The sequence below is a fragment of the Falco biarmicus genome, chromosome 1, assembly GCF_023638135.1.
Source record: "Falco biarmicus isolate bFalBia1 chromosome 1, bFalBia1.pri, whole genome shotgun sequence".
NCBI lineage: Eukaryota > Metazoa > Chordata > Aves > Falconiformes > Falconidae > Falco > Falco biarmicus.
This window is the reverse complement of record NC_079288.1, coordinates 22,579,248-22,598,210: the sequence shown is the minus strand read 5'-3', so window position 1 is coordinate 22,598,210 and position 18,963 is coordinate 22,579,248. Positions and strand designations below refer to the sequence as shown.

At 50.0% G+C, this 18,963-nt stretch overlaps 1 protein-coding gene across 3 annotated transcripts in view; it reads left to right on the top strand.

The window, feature by feature from the left end:
* Positions 1-18,963, top strand: part of CAMKK1 (calcium/calmodulin dependent protein kinase kinase 1) — a 107,977-nt gene that overhangs the window by 78,726 nt on the left and 10,288 nt on the right. For all 3 annotated transcript variants that reach the window (XM_056354093.1, XM_056354102.1, XM_056354083.1), the window contains exons 10-15: positions 3,859-4,058; positions 4,787-4,840; positions 6,406-6,479; positions 10,735-10,822; positions 13,052-13,180; positions 14,187-14,290. In XM_056354093.1, coding sequence (XP_056210068.1) covers positions 3,859-4,058; positions 4,787-4,840; positions 6,406-6,479; positions 10,735-10,822; positions 13,052-13,180; positions 14,187-14,290 — 649 coding nt within the window. The remainder of the gene's footprint in view (positions 1-3,858; positions 4,059-4,786; positions 4,841-6,405; positions 6,480-10,734; positions 10,823-13,051; positions 13,181-14,186; positions 14,291-18,963) is intronic.

Genomic DNA, 18,963 nt, shown 5'->3' with positions numbered 1-18,963 from the left:
TCCTGTTGTTAGCGGTGGTGTCGCAACATGTCCTTAATCCCAAGGACAGGACGAGGGTTTTGTTTCTGGGACCTCTAGTCCTGGCTTCCAGAGACATTGAATAGCGATCCTAACAAAGGTGCCTTCCTGCCTGCTGCTCTTACATCTGGAGAGGGAAGAAACTTGCTCCCAGGTGCTTCAGGCTGATGAAATTAGAGGGTTAATTTGTGCTGGTGATTGTGTTTGATTGAGGCTGTCACCTGCTCCCCTTGGGTGGCTCAGTGAGTTGTGTGCTCCTTGGCGGTGTCCCTTCTGTACAGTTATTAGCAGTCTGGAGGGTGTTGTTAGTGACAGGCTTTATGCCTGCGATGCTCAGCCATCCCTCTGGAGTTCTGCAGGGATAACACCATCTTTTCCTTTGAGTGTTGTGCTGGAAATGTAGATCACGCTGGTTTAACAAGTATCTTTCCTGCAGGAGGCTGTCCCCGGGCTCCTTTCGGAGCGTGTGGCAGTGATGCTCGTGTCACTGCAGGCACATCCTGCCACTTGGCCAGTCAGCCTTCGGCCAGCCCTGCTGAAATCATTGTTCCCTGCCCTTCTCCCTGCAACGCCTTATCTGCAAATGGTCTGAACTTGCCGCAGAAGTTGGTAATTTGGAAAGTTTTTCTGAGCTTAGTCGTGTTGGTGTCCTGCAAATAAGCTTGCTTGCTGCAGCTCTCAAACAAGCCAGGTTTTTTTCTCTTGCCTACAAGAAGACTTGGCAATGATTTGGGGGGAATCTTTTATTCTTTCTGCAGCCCTGTGTTGTACTGAACTGCACCAGTGGTGAGGCACAGCGCAGGAGAGGATCGGGCTGTGCATTGTGAAACCTGTTTTGGATGGCTGTGCAGGGGAGTGCGCCCACAGCAGCTGGAAGACTGGGACCTTAGGAACTGTGTTTCTTCAGAGCACGAAAGGGATTTCAGGTTGCCTTCATCAGATTAGCAGCTCCACACCAAATCATTTCTGGTTAGACGGGAGCTCTTGCTGTTAGAATTTTTCCTTGTTCATTTACACCAGGTGGTGCTCAACGTGCTGTTCCTGTCCCCCATCCTTCTCCCTTCATGGCTGTTGCCTCTGCACAAGGCAGCTGGGTAGGGAGGAGGATTTGCAGACAGCAAGAAGCCTGTTGAGCCAGCTGGCACAAGGCTTTCATTGCTGTCACCCAAACAGCATGGCAAAGCAGCACGGCGCGTGGGCTGGGCACTGCTCCCAGCGCTGCCGGTCCTGACCTGGCCAGCCACTTCCCTCCACACCCATCTCCTTCCCATTCCGGTTTATGTTTTAAAGCAGGTGCCAGGTTTGCAGAAGCACCTGGTTGACATTGCATGGCATAGGCCTGGGATACGGGCTCGCTTCTGCAAGTGCAACCTGTGCTCCTCCGCCCTGCAGGCACTTGTGCTGATTCTCTCCTCTGAGCTGTTGAGGTCAGGCGATCACTGGCCCTCACGATCACGTCAAGCACGTGGATGTTCTGGTCTGGGAAACGCAGATGTGCATTGATCCAAGTGTTTGATGGCTTTGAGTTTTGCAAAGGATGTGGTTTTGATTTTTTTGGTTCAACAGTCATATTGCTGCTCTGTGTAACGGGTACCCTGCCCTGCTGGGTACCAGGCTGAGACGGGCGCTGAGCAAACACAGGGCATCTGGCAAACTGCCCGCGTTTTCACTCTACCTTCGTCAGATTGCGCAAAGGCAGGGCATGTGTTTTATGAAATAAAGAGTTATTTGACCAGGGAATTGGTTTGTGGTTTCGGTTTGGGTTGTTTTGTTTTCCCATATGGAAGAAATAATAAAAAGCCTGGAGTACCTGCTTGCCTAGTGTAACCCCCTCGGTTTTCACAGGCTTAGCTCCAGAGAGCTACTTGTATAGCCCACGTATATTTGGAGGGTGTATATTTTTTAGAGGCATTGGAAATTTTAGCCCTGTGGTATCAGGCATGAGAGCAGACACCTGCTTGATAGGCAGCTCATCATCTCCTGAAGGGAAACTTCACTCCCCCCCATCCCTTTTCTTTTTTTTTTTTTTTTTTTCTTCCTATATTACCATAATGAAATGTCAGCTTGCCACCAGATTTGCTGCAGAGCAGATGTGTCCTTGTAATTGCTGTTGCTGCAGGGGTTTCGGTGTTTATCCTGACTGTCTGGCTGGGCTGTTGCAGCATTAACGGGCTCACATCGCAGCGTGGCCACGCAGTTGCTGTGCATCTGGAAGGAGATGGAAGCACCGGTGCTCTCCAGCAAGTTTTTGTCTGCTGGACCACCAGATCAGCTCTTTAATGTGCCAAGGACAGCATTCCCTGACAGTCCTTTAAATATCAGGAGAGGTCCTTTGAAGGAAAAGTGTCTGCAAGCGTGACTTCCCCTCCCCAGACACAGCCTGCTGGAAGGTTGGCTTGAAACGAGCAGAGCAGTGATGTGAAGTTTGTTCCTTCTTGGTCCTAAGACACAAACTGGGATGCTCCGTAGGGCAGGCTGCCGTTGGGGCAACGTGTTGACCAGGTTTGTAAAGCAGGAAAGGGTTAGAGCAGCATTTTCTTCCACCCCATTGCCTATTTCCTGGGAGATGTGAAAAGTGCTCGTGGGGAGGTATAAAAACCAACATGCTCCGTTTGCAAGAAGGCAATGTGAAAATAGTGGTTGGGGCTGGGGGAGGAGGGAGGCTGGGGGGGTCCCTTCACCTGGGAAGGGCAGGAAAGACTTAGAGGATTTCCTCTCCTGTGCAGTGAAGTCTCTTGATTTTCTAAAGTTCTGCTTTTGGGGTCATTTTGTGTTCAGAAAGTTGGTTTTTTGACTTTTACATTTGGTCTCCAAGTTTCTGAGACGTCAGCCACTTTCCTACAGCCTCCTGCTTCACTCGGTGGCCCAGAAATGGCCACACTGCTTCCCAGGTGGCTTGTAACGAGAGGGCTTTTGTCATCGCTGTTTTCAGTGCATCTCAGCCTCCAACCTCTTTGCAAGGATTTATTTTCATTTTTGATGTATGAGCTCTTCAGCCGGTGCCCGCAACTGGCCTTGTGGAGCCGGGACAGAGCTGGAGTCTTTGCTGCAGCCCCGTGGAGTGACGGGTCATGCCCAGGAGGGTTCTGAAGGACCACAGCTCTGGGTGTGAGAGTGGCTGGAGTGGCTGGTGGCTTTGTGTGGTGGGGGACTTGGGGTGATGCAAAGCCAGATGAGGTGGTTTCTCTATTTGTGGGCTCTGTTGTGAAGCATGGCTAGAAGGAGACTGCCTTTTTTTTTTGGGGGGGGGGGGGGGGGCTGGCACCAGCCAGCTGGTGATTGCTCCCTGGTCAGAAGCATCTTTTGAGTTGGGAACACCCACTGATTCCGAGCTGTTGGCTGGAGCTGGCACTCAGCTGCTAGTTGCCTAAATCCCCCCTCTTGGATCTGTTTTGTTCTGCCCCTTTTGATTAGCTTTGTAGCTAATGCGAAATAAACCCATGAAAAATGAACCTTTTTATTTGGATCCTGTAAACTTTTAATACAGCGAGTTCCCTGACCCATCAGCTGGTCCGATGAGGCCAAGCAAACCTGCAGGATTTTCACAATTTTCTTCTCTAGCAGCTCGGCTCGGTGGGGCTGCTGCTGGGTTTGTGTCTGTTCTGTGCATAATTCCTGGGGACTGATGTGTTTCTGAGCATCGTGCTCTGGTGTACGTCCCAGTGAGGCGCTGCAGAGAAATGGTTATAGGAACTGGCACTTCGACTGTGCTATGCTGCATATCCAGCAGCAGCTTTAAGTGGGGTGCCTGAGCTTGTACCTTTGTTTTCATCCTCTTGGAAGGGTTTCCCCTGGCTGCCATGACAGACCATGCTCCTGGTTTTGTGGTTTTTTTTGTAGTGCACTACCAGAAGATCATTCACCGGGACATCAAGCCTTCCAACTTGCTCTTAGGAGATGACGGGCATGTCAAAATCGCTGATTTTGGAGTCAGCAATCAATTTGAAGGGAACGATGCCCAGCTTTCCAGCACGGCAGGGACACCAGCCTTCATGGCACCAGAGGCCATTTCAGACACTGGCAAAAGTTTCAGTGGAAAGGTAGGTCTTTGCTGATGGCTGATGCCTCCTGGGACCCCCAGCATGGCACAAAGGGCAGCACCACACCTGCATCCTTTGTATGTTGCCCACCCAGGGATTGCAGTGCAAATCAGGGTTGTTATTAAGTAAAACTGAAGCTCTGATTTTGTGTTCAGTCCAGGCAAAACCCTGGATGTTTTTGCAGGCAGACGGACTTTGCTGCAGATCCCTGGCCAGGCGGGAGCCGTGTTAGAGCCCTTCCTCTGCTCCAAGGGAAAGGAGGAATCTCTTATGGTTCCCTTCCAAAATAATTGAGGCACAGAGGGCTGCTGGGCACCAAGGTTGTATCCTGATCCCTTGGAAGTGAGTGGCGCTGCAGAGGGCTGTAATGCAGACATGGAGATAGGGCCTGATGGGCGTCGGGGCGGGGGGGGGGGGGGTCGGGTGGTGCCTGGAAGAATTTGAGATTCAGCTTTGAGTGGTGCAATCTCCTGCAAGAAGGGGCTGCTGGCTAGTCCCTGCACTCCACAGCAAGGACAAGGAAAGCAACATCTGGCCCAGCACGGTCCTCGTTCCCCAGGTGTGCTACAGATGCCTTTAGGAACCCAACTTCAGAGAGACTCTACGCAGTAAAATAGAAAACATTAAACGCGTACAAATAACGGTCTGTGAATCAGTGGGGAAATTCAGCTCATTCAGATCATCTCTGCGTTGTATCTCATTTACTGCCTGTACATGCTTTCTTTCAGGCACTTGACGTATGGGCCATGGGAATTACGCTGTACTGCTTTGTTTACGGGAAGGTAAGCTGGCTTGTCGATGCTGGAGCGTCTGCCTGCCTGGCTTTTGACTCGTTCCTTTCCAAATAAAGGCAAATATTAGAAACAAAGATCTCCTGCAAGCTCCTGTTTTCCTAAATCACCATGCAGATGGGAAGGGGCTGACGTTGTGATCTGTGGAAAGGAGAGTTTCTAGAGCTGGTAGCTGTATACAGAGCTGTTCGTTCTACAAACCCAGAGCAGCATCAGCAGCACCACCAGCAGCAGTTTGCTGGGAGGTTATCCACATTGCCTCTATTTAGAAACAAGCCAGAGAGAGCATGGAGAGAGGCATAGGTTTGTGATCCCAAGCGACTGCAGCGCTTTGGCAAACCAGATTGCAGAGAGCTCTGTCTGCCAAAGCCAAGTGGGGCCAGATGGAGCCCCTTTGGCAGAGCCAGCTCTCCAGAGCTGCCTTCTGCAAACGCCATGTCTTGTCGTGGCTTTTCCCTCTCCTGTGGCCAGAAGCCCCCCATCCCAGCCACTCTCTCCCAGGGCAAGCAGTACAGCAGGTACATGTGGTCCGTGTGTGCAGGTATGTTAGCTGAACCTCCTGTGCAAGCACGGACCGCTGCAGGTCCCACCACACAAGCATAAAGCATCCAGCTGAGGGGTAAGAAGTGGCTGGCGGGGGTGGCAGAGGCAGAACTATCTCCGTTGCTGGGGTGATATTGCTGAGCTGTGTCAGGATGGAAGGTATTCTCTGACCTGTGTCTATAATGATGTCTCATTTGGGCCAAATCCTCAAGTGAAAGGGTATAACCTTGATTTTTATATTGTGATGTAACCTCATGGTGATGTAACCTCTATGGCAAGCACTGGAGGAAGGAAAGAGGGGGGATATAAAGCCAAGCTCAGGAATATGTTTATCTATTCCATGTGACCCTGTGCAGTAAATATTGTACCTTTTGTTCCTATTTTATATTTCATAACTTCATTTGGCCAGGCAGGCTGAGACAGGGCCCACCAGCAGCCCACTAAAACAAGCATAGATGCTCCAGTGTTGATGCAGATGTTTGTAGGGGCTGTGGATATGCTGCTCCTGCATCCCCTGCTGCTGCCCTGCCAGGTGGGAAGAGCCAGAATCTAGGTCTAAATGAATCCAGTGTAAAAAGTTGTGCTGGAGGAAAACACGCTTTGAATCTAGATATCTGAATTCAAAGTGGAAATCCAAGCATTTTTAGAGTAATACTGAGCTCCAAATGATGCTTGTCACACAGAGACGTGAACGCAGTGATACACGGCAGCTGGTGTCTGTGTCTTCATTTTCCAGGCAGAAGTGGAGCAAAGAAAAGGAAAACGAGAAGCTCGTGGTCACCTGGGAGGGTAGATGGAGGGGCTATCCCCATCCAATTATGTATTACTTAGAATCCCTCTGCTGTTCCGCATTTATTTTTTAATAAGGAACAAGTTAATTTATTGTGTGTAGGGATATTTTATTTATTTCCATCTCTGTGTAAAATGGAGAGAGTCTGCTGTTAGATGCATGATAAATGCCTAAGCAGTGCTGGGGTCTCTGACAACTGAAAAATCTTTTGTTTGTTTTGCAGTGCCCTTTTATAGATGAATATATTCTGGGTCTTCATAACAGGATCAAGAACAAGCCTGTAGAGTTCCCAGAAGAGTAAGTAAACTTTATTCAGCTACTGTAAGATAAAGGTCCGTATGCAGCGTTACTCCCTGTGCAGCGTAAGTGCCAGTAGGTCACAGCGGAGGGACGGACAAGGGGGGTGAGGTGCTTTGCCTTCTCCTGGGTCCTTCACGTGCGTTTTGTGCTGCTGATGTTGTCGAGGCGTTACAGCTGCCTCTGCTGCTCTTGTGTCCATGTTGTGCAGACACGGACTGAAGGAAATGGCTCTTGAAATCATGGGAAGTGAAAGGGTTTCGGTATGGGTCTCACGTTCTGCCCCAGCTAACTTGATCCCGGGGGTGCTGGATGCATGGTTTGGCTGGGGTTCTGTGTTTCTCCCTGTGCGGTAGCTATCAGAATGATTCAGTGTATTTGTTTTCAAAAGCAATGGTTTATAGACCTCAGGCTCAGTCTAAATAAACACACGCTGCTTCTGTGGACTTGCCTTGGAGCTGGGGGAAGTGTTTGATGGAAGGATGCTTGTCCTGAGGTACACAGCCACAGCACCCCCGCTCCTCTGCCTCACCCAACACGCTCCAGGAAGATACGGGTTTGTCTCGTGTGCCGGCAGACTGGAGCCATTTATGGAAAAAAACAGAAATGAATGTACCCATTCGATACTGAGAGGCTGCCACCCACCCTGCTCTGGTCAGGGAAGGAAACCCATGTCGTCCAAGCCAGAGCTGTTGGTGGGGACGGCTGGGCTGGGCTAGCGGGGGTGACCAGGAGATGGTCACGCTCAGCGTGTGCTCGGGCTCTGCACTGCGCCACTGTGCCTTTCCCCTCCTGTACTAGCCGCTCCTTGGCATTCCCTTCATTCGCAAGCCTCACGTGACTCTCTGTTGGTGATTAATTATTCTTCTCCTGGTTGCTCATCAGGTGAAGTAGCCAAAGCTGGACTCTTATTTTCCTTCCTGAATCAGCACAGTAGTCAGGCAAAGCATTTGTGACCTTCTGGACCCAGTTGCTCATTCTAATAAAAACAGAGAGATAAAATGACTTGATTTAGAACAAGCACGGATAAATTAAAACTCTAATGAAAGGCCCATCTGGTATTAGGGAGGAAGGGAGGGATGTGGTCAGGCAGCCTGCGATACATCCATGTATCCACCATCGATTACATTAATTTTTGTGAGATGCTGACTGAATTTTTGGGCACCTACAGCAAAGGGCTGCGCCTCTGCCTTGGCAGTCCCAGGCTTCCTCCTGAGCCTGCAGAAAGCACGGGGTGCTCGGGCTGTCCTATTTTAGAGATGTGCTTCAGATGGGATGACTCATGTCCCAGGCTCCGTGGGCTGCATTAATCACCTCTCCGTTCCCATTCCCACTCTGCAGTGCAGCCGCTGCAGATAGCTCGGGCAGAGCCACCTCCGCTCCGGCTGCTGGAGCCCGCGCTGGGGACGGTGTGGAGCACACAGACCAAGGACCCGCGGCCACAAGCTCAGACCACTTGTTAGATGGCAAACATGGTCCCCGGGCGTGGGTCTGGAGCAGTTCTGGCAAGCCAGCCCCATGCTGGGGGTGAGGTGGTACAGCTAGCCAGGCTCCAGGCATGAAGGGCACAAAGGCTGGTTGTGCTGCGTGACTGCGTTCCCACCGGCTGCTCTGTGGGCAGGGCAGGACTTTGTCTTGACAGCACTGCAGCAAAAAAGGAAAAAAAAAAAAAAAAAGAAAAAATTGTTTATGTATCCCTGGCAGCCTTCTCCCTGCTTCCCTGCTTGCTTGGGTCCTGGCAAGATGCCCACCCTCTCAGCCATCATATGTTTGGGTTAGCAGTCAGCTTACAAGGGACGGTTCCCATCTGGCTCCGCTGTAGGTTATTAACATTTAATGGGCTAACTGGGTTGTGCTGAGAACCTTTGCTTCATTCAGACATTTCCTTCAGCGACCGTTCCGCCAGCGTGATTTATTTGGATTTCTTGGTGACCTGCTCTCCCAGTCTAAAAAAAGCTGCACCCTTGGTTAGGGTGCTGGAGGAGCAGACAGTTACTGGGTGTTGACGGCTGTCTAAGCTACATCTATTTGTTAGGTGAAGGCAGCAGCAGAGATGCACATAAAACTGGAATTCACTGGAGCGGATCCACCGTGACCTCCCACAGAATTAGCACCTCACTACAGTTAAGATTATTTTGGTTTCAATTTATTTCACCATGGCTACAAAAGACACATTCCTGTTGGCAGACAGTCCATGGAAACTCGTTGCCTGTTTCCTGACAACCTTTAGGACAGAGATGGAGCTGACTGTACCGGCGTCGTTGTCCCTTCCCTTCCCTTAGAGACGCTGGGATAAATATTTATCGCTCTGGAGTTCTCATTCATGTCAGTGAGTCCTTGGCATGACAGGAGGTAAATGGGATTAGCTCACACCCTGACGATGCTGGCATGACTAGAAAGCAAGCTGGAGAAGTTTCTGTCCAGACATGTGTTAGGAGAGCCAGAAGTTTCCCTCCTGGTGGACAACTGAAGTCCAGGACAGTGTTCTGCAGGCACCCTGTAAAATGATCTGTGGTGCTGGCAACCCTCCCCAACGGGTGCTGAGCTCCACGATGCTTGGTATTTTCCTGAGAGCTGTTACAGGACTATGACTGTGAGAAAGTCCAGATAGCACGGGCTTTTCAGAGGAAGAACGCTGTGGGGTACAGCATGCCCCCTGGCAGAAGGGAGAGAGGACAAGCAGAGACGGGGTGATGTGATCTGTTACCTGGCCACAACCCCCCCGACGCTTTGTGACCCTGCTTACTGGGCTTTGCCTTATAGCATTAAGCCTGTGCTGTGCAGAAATCCATCTGGTGCCCAGAAATGTTTGGTGGTTATCCTTTCCCTCTCTTGTATTTTAAATAAAGCTGTCACCAGTTTGGCACAGGTCTGATGTTAAAGTATTTTAAAAACACCATCTCGCCTGCAGCTCAGTGTGGTCCTGCCGTAGAATTCTGTTCATTCTGATCTGCTGAATGTGCTGTCGCTCCCCAGAGCTGTTGTTCTGAGCCTGGAGCTCATCTCGAGAGCAGCACGGTTCTTCCCATTCCCACCTAAACCATCACTGGGAAGTGGGACGCCTCCGAGGACTCATCCTGCCATTCCCCTGGTCCGGACCATATTCCCTGCATACTGCAGAGCCTTGGTGCAACTCCACAAGTGTTCAGACTTTAAACTGAAGCCACTTTCTGTCCCTTCCCACCGAACAAGCAGTATTTCCTTGTGGTTAAGGATCCCCTAACCGACGTCCACACAAAGCATTCCTAAATTATTAAACTGCAGCTCCAGTTTTTGTCAAACTACACTATCCCTTACGGTGATGTGGTCTTCATTTAGGATTATGATAGTTTCTGCCCTCCTCTGCTTGGGAGGGGTGCAGAGGTGGGCACAGCACCTGGTCCTCATCGGTGCTTCCAGTCTGAAATCCAGCCCTGCTGGGCTGTGACAGTTTATGCCACCCAACTCCATCTCCCATCACAGCTCCTCAAAAGCCACTTGTGATGCAGGCTTTCACTACAATTCTGTTACATGCTGGCATTTTATTTCAATATTTTTATTTATTTCAAAATTTTGGTCGTACAGATGAAGTCTGTTTAAAAGATGTTGCCGGTATCATTAGCAGCAGAAGTCATGGAAGCCTTTGGGCCAGAGGGACAGACCGCAGGACCAAGGGTTCCGTGTGGATAGAGTGGCTTCAGGCACTCTGGTGTTTAGATCTTGGAAAGAGCGTTCAAAAATTAAATGTGTTTCTCTTAGTCACATCTGTGATTTTCCTCCTTTTGTTACACCAAAGCTGAGCTATCCAGGTAGGAAATCCCGAGTTTCCGAACGGGTCCGCATTGGTGGCAGCGATGTAATTAGGGCAGCCTGCAGGCTTGGCTGGGAACCTGAATGCCACGTGGGGATGTTGTGTCCAGCTCGTGATGCGGATTTGGCAGATCAGGTTGTGCCCTTCCTTATCACAGACACACCGCCAGTCCTGCTCAGCACCACTTGGTTGTCCCAGAATCTGCCCTCTGAAATTCCCCTGGGAGCTGTCTGTAGAAGTGCCCTTAGATCCATTCCCCTGATCCCTGGTCCTGCATTTTGAGCATGTGCGGTGGGCAGAGGGGGATAACCAAACCCTGCAGCCGTGACCGCGGGGCCTGTGGAGGGACCGAGCCAGCCAGCCCTTTCTTCTCAAGCCAGGTTTGTAGAGAAAATGTCTTCTGAGGGGAGCAGGACCTCCACCTGGTCCCCTTGCTAACTGTGTGCTGCTCTTTTCTTTACTCAGAACACAGATAAGTGACGAGCTCAAGGAGCTGATCCTACGCATGCTGGATAAAAATCCAGAAACAAGGATAACTGTCCCCAGAATTAAGGTAAATTGGACGTTGGTATTATAGTCTTTTGTCTCCTCTGCTTTTGTTCTTCCTTTGGTACCTTCTAACGAGGCAGAGCTGTTCCCAGTGTTTGTTTTGGGAGCTTTCTCTGGCATGCAACCTCAGAAGGGGAGAGCGCGCGTTTTGCGGCATGTAACAGCTCCGTCGCTGCTGCTTGCTTGGGGAGTATCGACAAGAGCTTTCTTGTTTCCTTATTTAAATTGAAATTACTCAAAAGCTGGCTGATTCTCAGTGAATTTCCAGGAGAATCAGCGTTGCCGTGGGCACTGCTAGCTGCAGGACCTGCGCTGTCAGGGAGGGACCTGTGGTCAGCAGCCTCGAGGCAGCACGTTGGTTTCTAGCAGTGTTACGTGGGAGATGCTTATTAACAGGAAAAACAAACGGGCCTGGTAGAACATCATGCTTTGTAGGGTTTGGCTTCATTCTGGTTTTGCCAGGGCTTTCTGTCCTCCTGTCGACCCGGACCTGCTGGAGAATCTCAGCATCTCTGCAGAGGTCCATCAGCATCCTCTGCAGGGCACACAGCTCTTGTGCGCTTTGTCTCAGGCCACCACCAGCACTTTTGCCACTGAAGCAAATGAACTCCAAGAAAGAATGGGACATCCCTTTCCCTCCCTGCCAGGAAGCCACAGCCAGCGATGGTGGGAAGCCCCTCAGAGCTGAACATAAGGGACTTCACGAGGCAGCTGTTGGTGACTGTGGGGTGACGCCACCATGGCTGAAGGCCCTGGCCGGAGGAATCCAACCTAGAGAGGGCAGGCGAGCCCGACACAGCCCACGGGGATGGCAGGCTCCCTCTGTACCGGTATTCACAGACAAACCCCGAGGAGCTGCTTTGCCCTGCAGAGCATGTAGCAGGGCTCCAGCCTCAGCTTCTTGCACAGGCAGATGTTTCAAAGTGGTCACTCCAGGCTGCTGCTGCCACCTCCTCCCAGGGTTCCCTCCCTTTCTGTTTTCCCCTGTTTTCACACTCCTCTTTCTTTTTCACGTCCCTTACTTGTAAGATAAAATCCTGACGTGGCTGCCAACATCCTCCTGCTGGCAAGCATTAGCTCAATGCTGCCTCTCCTATGTGATCGTTTCCCCTTGATAAATCTCTGATGTCTACTTTGAAGATAAATGTGGCAAAAGCTGGAAGAGGGAAGTAAAATTATAGAAGGGGGTTAGGCTGGACAAATATCTTAACTGCTCCATCCAGCTGGCTTTGGAATTGTTGTTCACCATCAAAACAAATGAAGCAGATCGTTTCCTATGAGGAACGTGAACAAATGGCTGGACAGCATCCTTGCCTAGCTGAAATGTTGACAAGCCCCAGGTAGGCTGGAGGGTTTAGTGCCCTCATTTCGCTTACGGCTGGATGTGGTGACATGCCTTGGAAAAGTTATTACAAGCGTGATTAACGATCTTTGGAAAACACACCTTAATTAAGTGCTGTAAAACAGCTCGTCACTTAGCCCTTGGAGAACACTCTGGACACCTGCATCCAGCTGGAGTGGCAGTAGGCAGTGAGCATCCATCCTAATTAAACTCCTCGTCCTGGAGGGTGAAGCAGGCGTTTCTAAAGGCAGCACCCATCAGCTCTCTCCCTGACAAACATCCCACCCCGGGTGTGGGTAGCAGAGACCCTCGCCCCCTCCTGCCCTCAGCTGCCTTCCCCAGCAGCAGTGGGGAGGGGTGGTGGGAAGCTGCCTGCTCTCTCCTTCGTGGGTACAGAGAGGTTTACGTGGTGCCCAGGTGGATTATTTTGCTATTTCCAGAGGCAGGAGGCTGTTGCAGAAGCATGAAGCCTTGACGAGCGCTCCGTTTTACACAACTAAACCCTCATTTGTGCAGATGCATAAATGATCTTGACTCTCCCCGGCAGCAAGCACCTGTAACCCTAGATGAAGTGTATGCATAGGAGAGAAAAAAAAAAAAAAAGATGAAAATGCTCAGGATAACTCAGATTTCCAAAACGTTTCAGATTTGGTTCAGAGGGTGTCGGTTCCTCCGAGATGCCGGTGGGTGCGACAGCACCAGGCACTGGGGGATGCTGTCTGGCCAGGCACCAGATTGCACCAATTTCCAAGGGAGCTGGATGAAGCACGTTGCTGAAAGTGGAAAATGGAGCAGTACCGGCACTTACCCCTGTCATCGGTCCTGCGCTCCCATTTCTCTCCCATCGCCAGCACCACAGCCCCTGCCCTCTCTGTGCTCCTCCCCACACAGGTGCATCCGTGGCTGACCAGGGGCGGCCAGGAGCCTCTCCCACTGGAGGAGGAGCACTGTACCGTGGTGGAGGTGACAGAGGAGGAGGTGAAGAACTCGGTGAAGACAATCCCGAGCTTGCCAGCTGTGGTAGGTATAAACCACAGCCACATCTTCTGCATGGGTTGGGAGCGTGGTACTTTGCTGAAGCCTTCAGCTAGTGAAGGAGGTTTGGAGAGGGTCCACGTGTGTTCCTGGCATGAAAAGCTTGGCTTTTCAACCCAGTGTGAACTTTTTGTGTCTCTGAGCACTACAGCAGCCTGGTTCTGCTGGGCCTGACCCTGTGAGCAGTTCTGTTTATATCGTAGCTGCTCTCCTAGGAGCTGCAGGGTTTGGCATCCACCCCCAAAGTGTCTGGCATCAGACATCCAGAACACCAGAAGCATCCCAAGTGTGGTTTGTTTCACTAACCTAGAGAGGTTATGAGGCACCTGATTTGGATGCTCAATGAAGGCTCCAGACCTGGAGGTGACCTCGCCAGAGAAGCAGGGAGAGGACATCAGCCACAGAACATATAGCTGGCACTTGCTATATATTGTGGGGGGAGCACAAGTGGGTGTTGGGGGCTCTCTCAGCAGCTTGCCTGTAGCCAGCTGGAGATCTCCTACGAGCAATTATTACAATGTAGGTGCCTTTGGGGGATTCCTCATGGGGAGAGAGTGCTGAGCACAACAAGGACCCATTTGCACAGCTCTTGCGGTGTGATGTTAACATGGGCCCTCGCCCCAACAGCCGTCTGGGGGAGGTAAAACCAGCCTTTCCCCTGGATAGCAGGACCTGCCTGGGAGGATGGCCCGAGAGAGCTCCGGTCCCTCCTCCTCATGGGCTTGGACTACCATGGGTGGCAGGCAGTGGTCAGCAGCATCTGCTTGGCCTCTTGCTGGTGATGGTGTGCCAGGGGTCTGAGCTCGCCACCTGAGGGAATGCTGTTGTGGCTGCCTGGAAGTCCAAGAGGTTCCTTCAGTTGGTGCTGTCACCATGATGCTGTCAAATGTCTGCTGAATTATTGAAGGACCTGTTGTCAGACTGCTGTGAAATAGCGTCAAGGAGCCAGCCAGTCCTGCTGTTCTCACCGGTCTGTTTTTCTTCTTCCAAGATCCTAGTGAAGGCCATGCTAAGGAAACGCTCCTTTGGAAATCCGTTCGAGGTTCAGGCGAGGCGGGAGGAGAGATCCATGTCTGCTCCAGGGAACTTGCTGATGTATGTATGTATGGCCTTGCCTGGCTCAGAGCAAAGGCGTGTGGGGAGGGCGAAGGATGCGGTTGGCAAATAATTTTTTTTTAGCATTTGAGGACAAAACTCCCTTCTAAGTCAACCACTGAAGATAAAATCTACCTCCGGTCCTCTAGGATTAAATTACAATGCATTAAAGCAGCCTAAAAAGTCGTCTTATAGATGCAGTTCTCTCTGTAAGATGGGTTTGGTCTAAACGCATGTAAGGTGCTAAACTTGGGTTGGGTTTTACCTGTGATTAAAGATCCGTTAGAGATTGGTGAACTAAAATAAGTTTACTTGCAGGCTAGTCTAGATATGTATTGGAGGGTTTAATTCTCAACAGATAAGGTGCCAGATGAGCAGTTTGCAGGTTTTACAATGTCAAAAATAGGATGATGTGGTTTGTCTGTGGTCTGGGACCCAAGTCGGGGCAGAGACAGCCCGGAGGCACGTGGGCAGGCAGTGGAGAACACTTTGACATTGCTTTTTCATTTGAGAAAACATACGGTATTTTTTCACACTTCCAGTGAAATAGCACATTGCAACAGGCTGCTTTGGAGGCTGGGTACAAATGGCTGTATTGGGATTAAAAACGGAATAGACAAATGACTGACTGACTGATCTAATGTTGATGAATCGAATTCGTCAACAATTTTTAAGCGCAGTGGTCTTGGATGTACAGGAGTGGGGGGAGGATTCCTTTCTCCTTTACTTGGTTCTTACTCTTTCTCCCTCATTTTTGTTACTGGTCCTTTTTGGAGCCAGGATTCTGGGCCATCACCCTCCTAAGTAACAGCTGGGCCATCAGCCTGACTTGGGACAATTATCTTCGTGTTCTCACCCCACAGGATCTGTAAGGCTGCAGTTCGCAACGCAACTGTGTTGTCCTAAAACGTTCCTTTTCCACCCAAAATCCCAGTACCGTGCCTAGCAGACTCCCGTGAGGGTGTGCTAAGTCTCCGTGTGCCTCTGATGATGCAAATAGAGTCTGGCTGTCACGGGTGTGCGGGGATTTCAGGGCACAGCTCAATTAAGGATGATAATGCTTTAGGGCCCAGCTGTGTATTGGAGACTTCAGCAAAGGCTTTACCTTCGAGTCCAGGACCAGTTAGTGTTAGACACTGGTTTAACATTTAAACACCGCGCACGCGAGCGCTGCTGCGGGGATGTATCTGAAGAGCGCGGCAGTCACAGCTCCCATGCCAGCTTAGCACCAGGGGTTTGTTCTCATTTGTTTCCCTTGGCTCATTGCCTTCCAAATTAGTGCTAATTTGACACACATCCCTCCCTGTATCTTTGCTGTCGTTCCTGGCCACTGCATTGCTCTAGGATGGTGGAACTTTTACTAATTTTGAAGAAAAATTTATTGTGAGGTTCCCACTGTCTGGGACAGCTAATTCAGAGCAAAGCAGGATTTCTTCTTTATAAACCCTGCCTCAATTGATATTTTAAGGTGGTCACTTCTTCTGTTAGCCTGAACCTGTTTCCAACTCCCTTTACCTTTGGGAGACTCGTAAGCCCATGCCACTAACCAGCTGGTGGGAATGCTTCTGGACCCTTGATGCTGTGGTTAGTGCCTGGAGCCGGGTGCTTTGTGATCTGCTTAAAGTTCATTTGATCTCACGTGGCTGTGATGTTCCTGATTTGCCACACTGTCCACGTCTAATCCCTTTTAAAATGTTTTTAGGCCTTCAGGATGAACTGTAAGCCTCCGCTTTTATTTGTCTGCTTTCTAAAGGTGCTAGTCAAATTCTTCTCGGCTTATACAGAACCAGCATCTTCCCCTGTCTCTACTCATTTCAGTCTCTGCTTGCACTCAGGCTCCTTGTACAAGACTGAAAATATATAAAAGTATATACTAAATATACGAAAAGTATAAAAGTGTATAATTTCCACTGTTGCATTGCTGTGCCCAGTGCCCTTGGGTTACAAAGACATGCCAGGTCAGGGATGGAGCTGCAGCCGTGCCAGGCTGGTCCCTGCCCAGCAGTGCAAGCGCTTAGAAATGTGCAAAAAGCACATGAACGGGCCAGCCCTGCACTGCACCAGCTCCTGCACTTAATTTCTCAGCCTCAAGCCATCGGTGTCAATTTTGGGCAGTAACAGTTGACTTTATCCTAAATTAATTCACGCGCAACTGGAGCTTTGAGAACTGATCTCGAAACCCTTCTGTTCAAAAGACAGACATTGGCTAAATCTCTTCAACAAATAGTGTCGTATATTAAACACTACAGCAGGAATGTGGTTGGTTTGGGTTTTTTTAAGGAATGTCGATTATTATTTCCAACTTTGAAAAATGCTAGACTGATTGAATCTAATGAAAATTACTTCAAATGTAAATAGATTTGTTGAATCTAATGACATGGATTTTATGTAAACCGAGTCTAAATGGGAATGTTCATTGTTCGGTGAGTTACAGTGGGACTTCCACAGGGGCAAACAGAGGCAGGTACTAAGCCCATCCAGTTCTTAACTCCTAGTGAGTTGTTCTGTAGTAAAACCACCCTTAATACACATATAAAATATAACATCCTTGCAAATGTTGTGAATAGCGCTGTGTTGGTTAAATATTCAGTGTTGAGTAAGTCTGGATGACTATAAATTTCTAGGATCTGGCAGAAACAGGTAATACCGTTGTAGCATAAAGGCTCTGCAGGGTTCCTACACGTCAGGCACCTTTTCCAGCCCTGCAACTGGATGGGGGACCCCAAAAGTGGGATGTGTCAGAAGGGCAGTGCCCACAGCCACCACTGCTCTCTGGCCACGCTGCTGTGTGGTTGCTTATAAGGACCTGAGCAAAAAAACAAGCCACAAGTTCCCAAGCTCTCTGCCACAGAGCTTCTCCTCCCCAGGGGCAGCATCTTTATATAGAGAGAGAAATCAGCTTTTGTAATATTTCATCTCCTTCTGGTTAAAGGTAGAAAATAACTTGTGCTTCTCTATAGGCAAAAAGAAAAGCAATTGGAAAAGTCCGGTTTCACATTCCATTTATTAAATTAGGCTGTTTGAAATTGCCAGAACCCCCCTCACTGCTGCTTCAAGGATCGTACATCTGTGCCCGTACTGAGCGTGTATTTTGCAGGAAATCCTCTGTCAGCTGAGTCTGCTTTCTGGTACTTGATGCCTAATTGATGGTTCTTAAAATGGATCTGTCCTTTAAGCTCAGTCTTTGGGACTTGGCGAGGAGGAAACTGAATCATGTGCTCAAACCTTTTTTTGATTCCTCCCTGCATTACCTATACCCAGTGCGCTGGGCTCTTCTTGGCAATGCTTCGTGCAGAAGCTGCATGGGCAGAAGCCTTTGCGACAGCAGGAGGTCTGTCACGTTTGTCACAACCGTTGTTCCTCTGGAGGGACACCATTAAGGCACCGGTGACTTGAGATCGTTCTTAAATTAGTGCTGGGAGGAGAGAGGGCTCTTTTGAGCACACCTTAGACCTGGAAGAAGCAAATCCTCTCCTGGGTGTTATTTATTGCTTTGTTTAATAGCACTGAAGAGTTAAAAAGGCAGCTGTTAAAACAGCAGGCACGTTCCCTGGGTTGAAGGGAACTAAAAGGAGGATGCCCCAGTGTAGCAATTCTTGTTTTGCAGTGGCTGCCTCTCCCCCGAGAGCATACACACACACCTAGAAGCCGTGTGCGAGCGCTGCCAGCTGTGCCTTTACCCTGGGAGCTGCACGGCAGTGGGGTGGCACAGGGTCCTGCCTTCCGTGCGGGATCTCCCAGAAGATGCGGTGATTCATCGAACCTCACAGATCCTGCAGACCATGGCCAGGTTCAAGCCCTCATTAACAGTGGCTGCAGAAGCAAATGATCATTTTCTAATTTTGCCAGTTACGTTTTTGAAATTCACAGTGACGTTCTGGGTTTCTGTTAGTGCTACGTTTCTTCTGCCTGCTCCAGATTTCTCCTAATTGAGTCAGCACTGGCTTCACCACATTTTATTGCTCTCATTTGTTGCAACTACTACCTATCAAATTAATTGCTGTGTTTTGACAGACCCAATTTACCTTCCCATTATGGCTCCTGTTACTATTGATGAAATGTGGTTGTCAGCTGCTGTACGGGGGATCAGTCTGTATTGAGAAAGCCTACCCTGTTTTCCAGCCTTCCCAAAAAAGACAGCAGAAGAGCCCTTGGGGCCATACTGTCAGTGTAGGCTAGGCACGAGGAAGCCAGCGGGGACAGGGAGGTTAGAAAGTGGCTGACCCAGGTCTCCAAGCAGAAGCAGCTTCTCACAAAGCAGCTCACAGGTACCTGCCTCGTGGGGGCTTTGTGCTGAGAGAGTCCCAGGGCTCGGTGCCGTAAGCCTGCTCTGAAATAGGGCGACCAGGTTTACAGCATCGTTTTTGACTGCTGTAAAGGGGAGTGGCTGCAGGGTGGGTTTAAATTTGCTAGATGTTTCTGCTAAAGGTGCTCCCTTGGTCTCTGCTAGTGCTCGGTGTCTGTCTCTCCAGTCCCAGGAAGGGTTTGGATAGGTAGCACGTAGGTGCTGTCAAAATAAACAACGAAAATCCGTATCAATTGTCACTGCAAAGAGAACTGCGTGTCTGGTGGGAAGAGCCATGCCCCGTGGTGCAGGTGGGCATTCCCCGAATCCACCTAAGGACCGAGGCACCGGCTTGTGGCACAGGATTTTCCTCTGGCAAAGACCCACC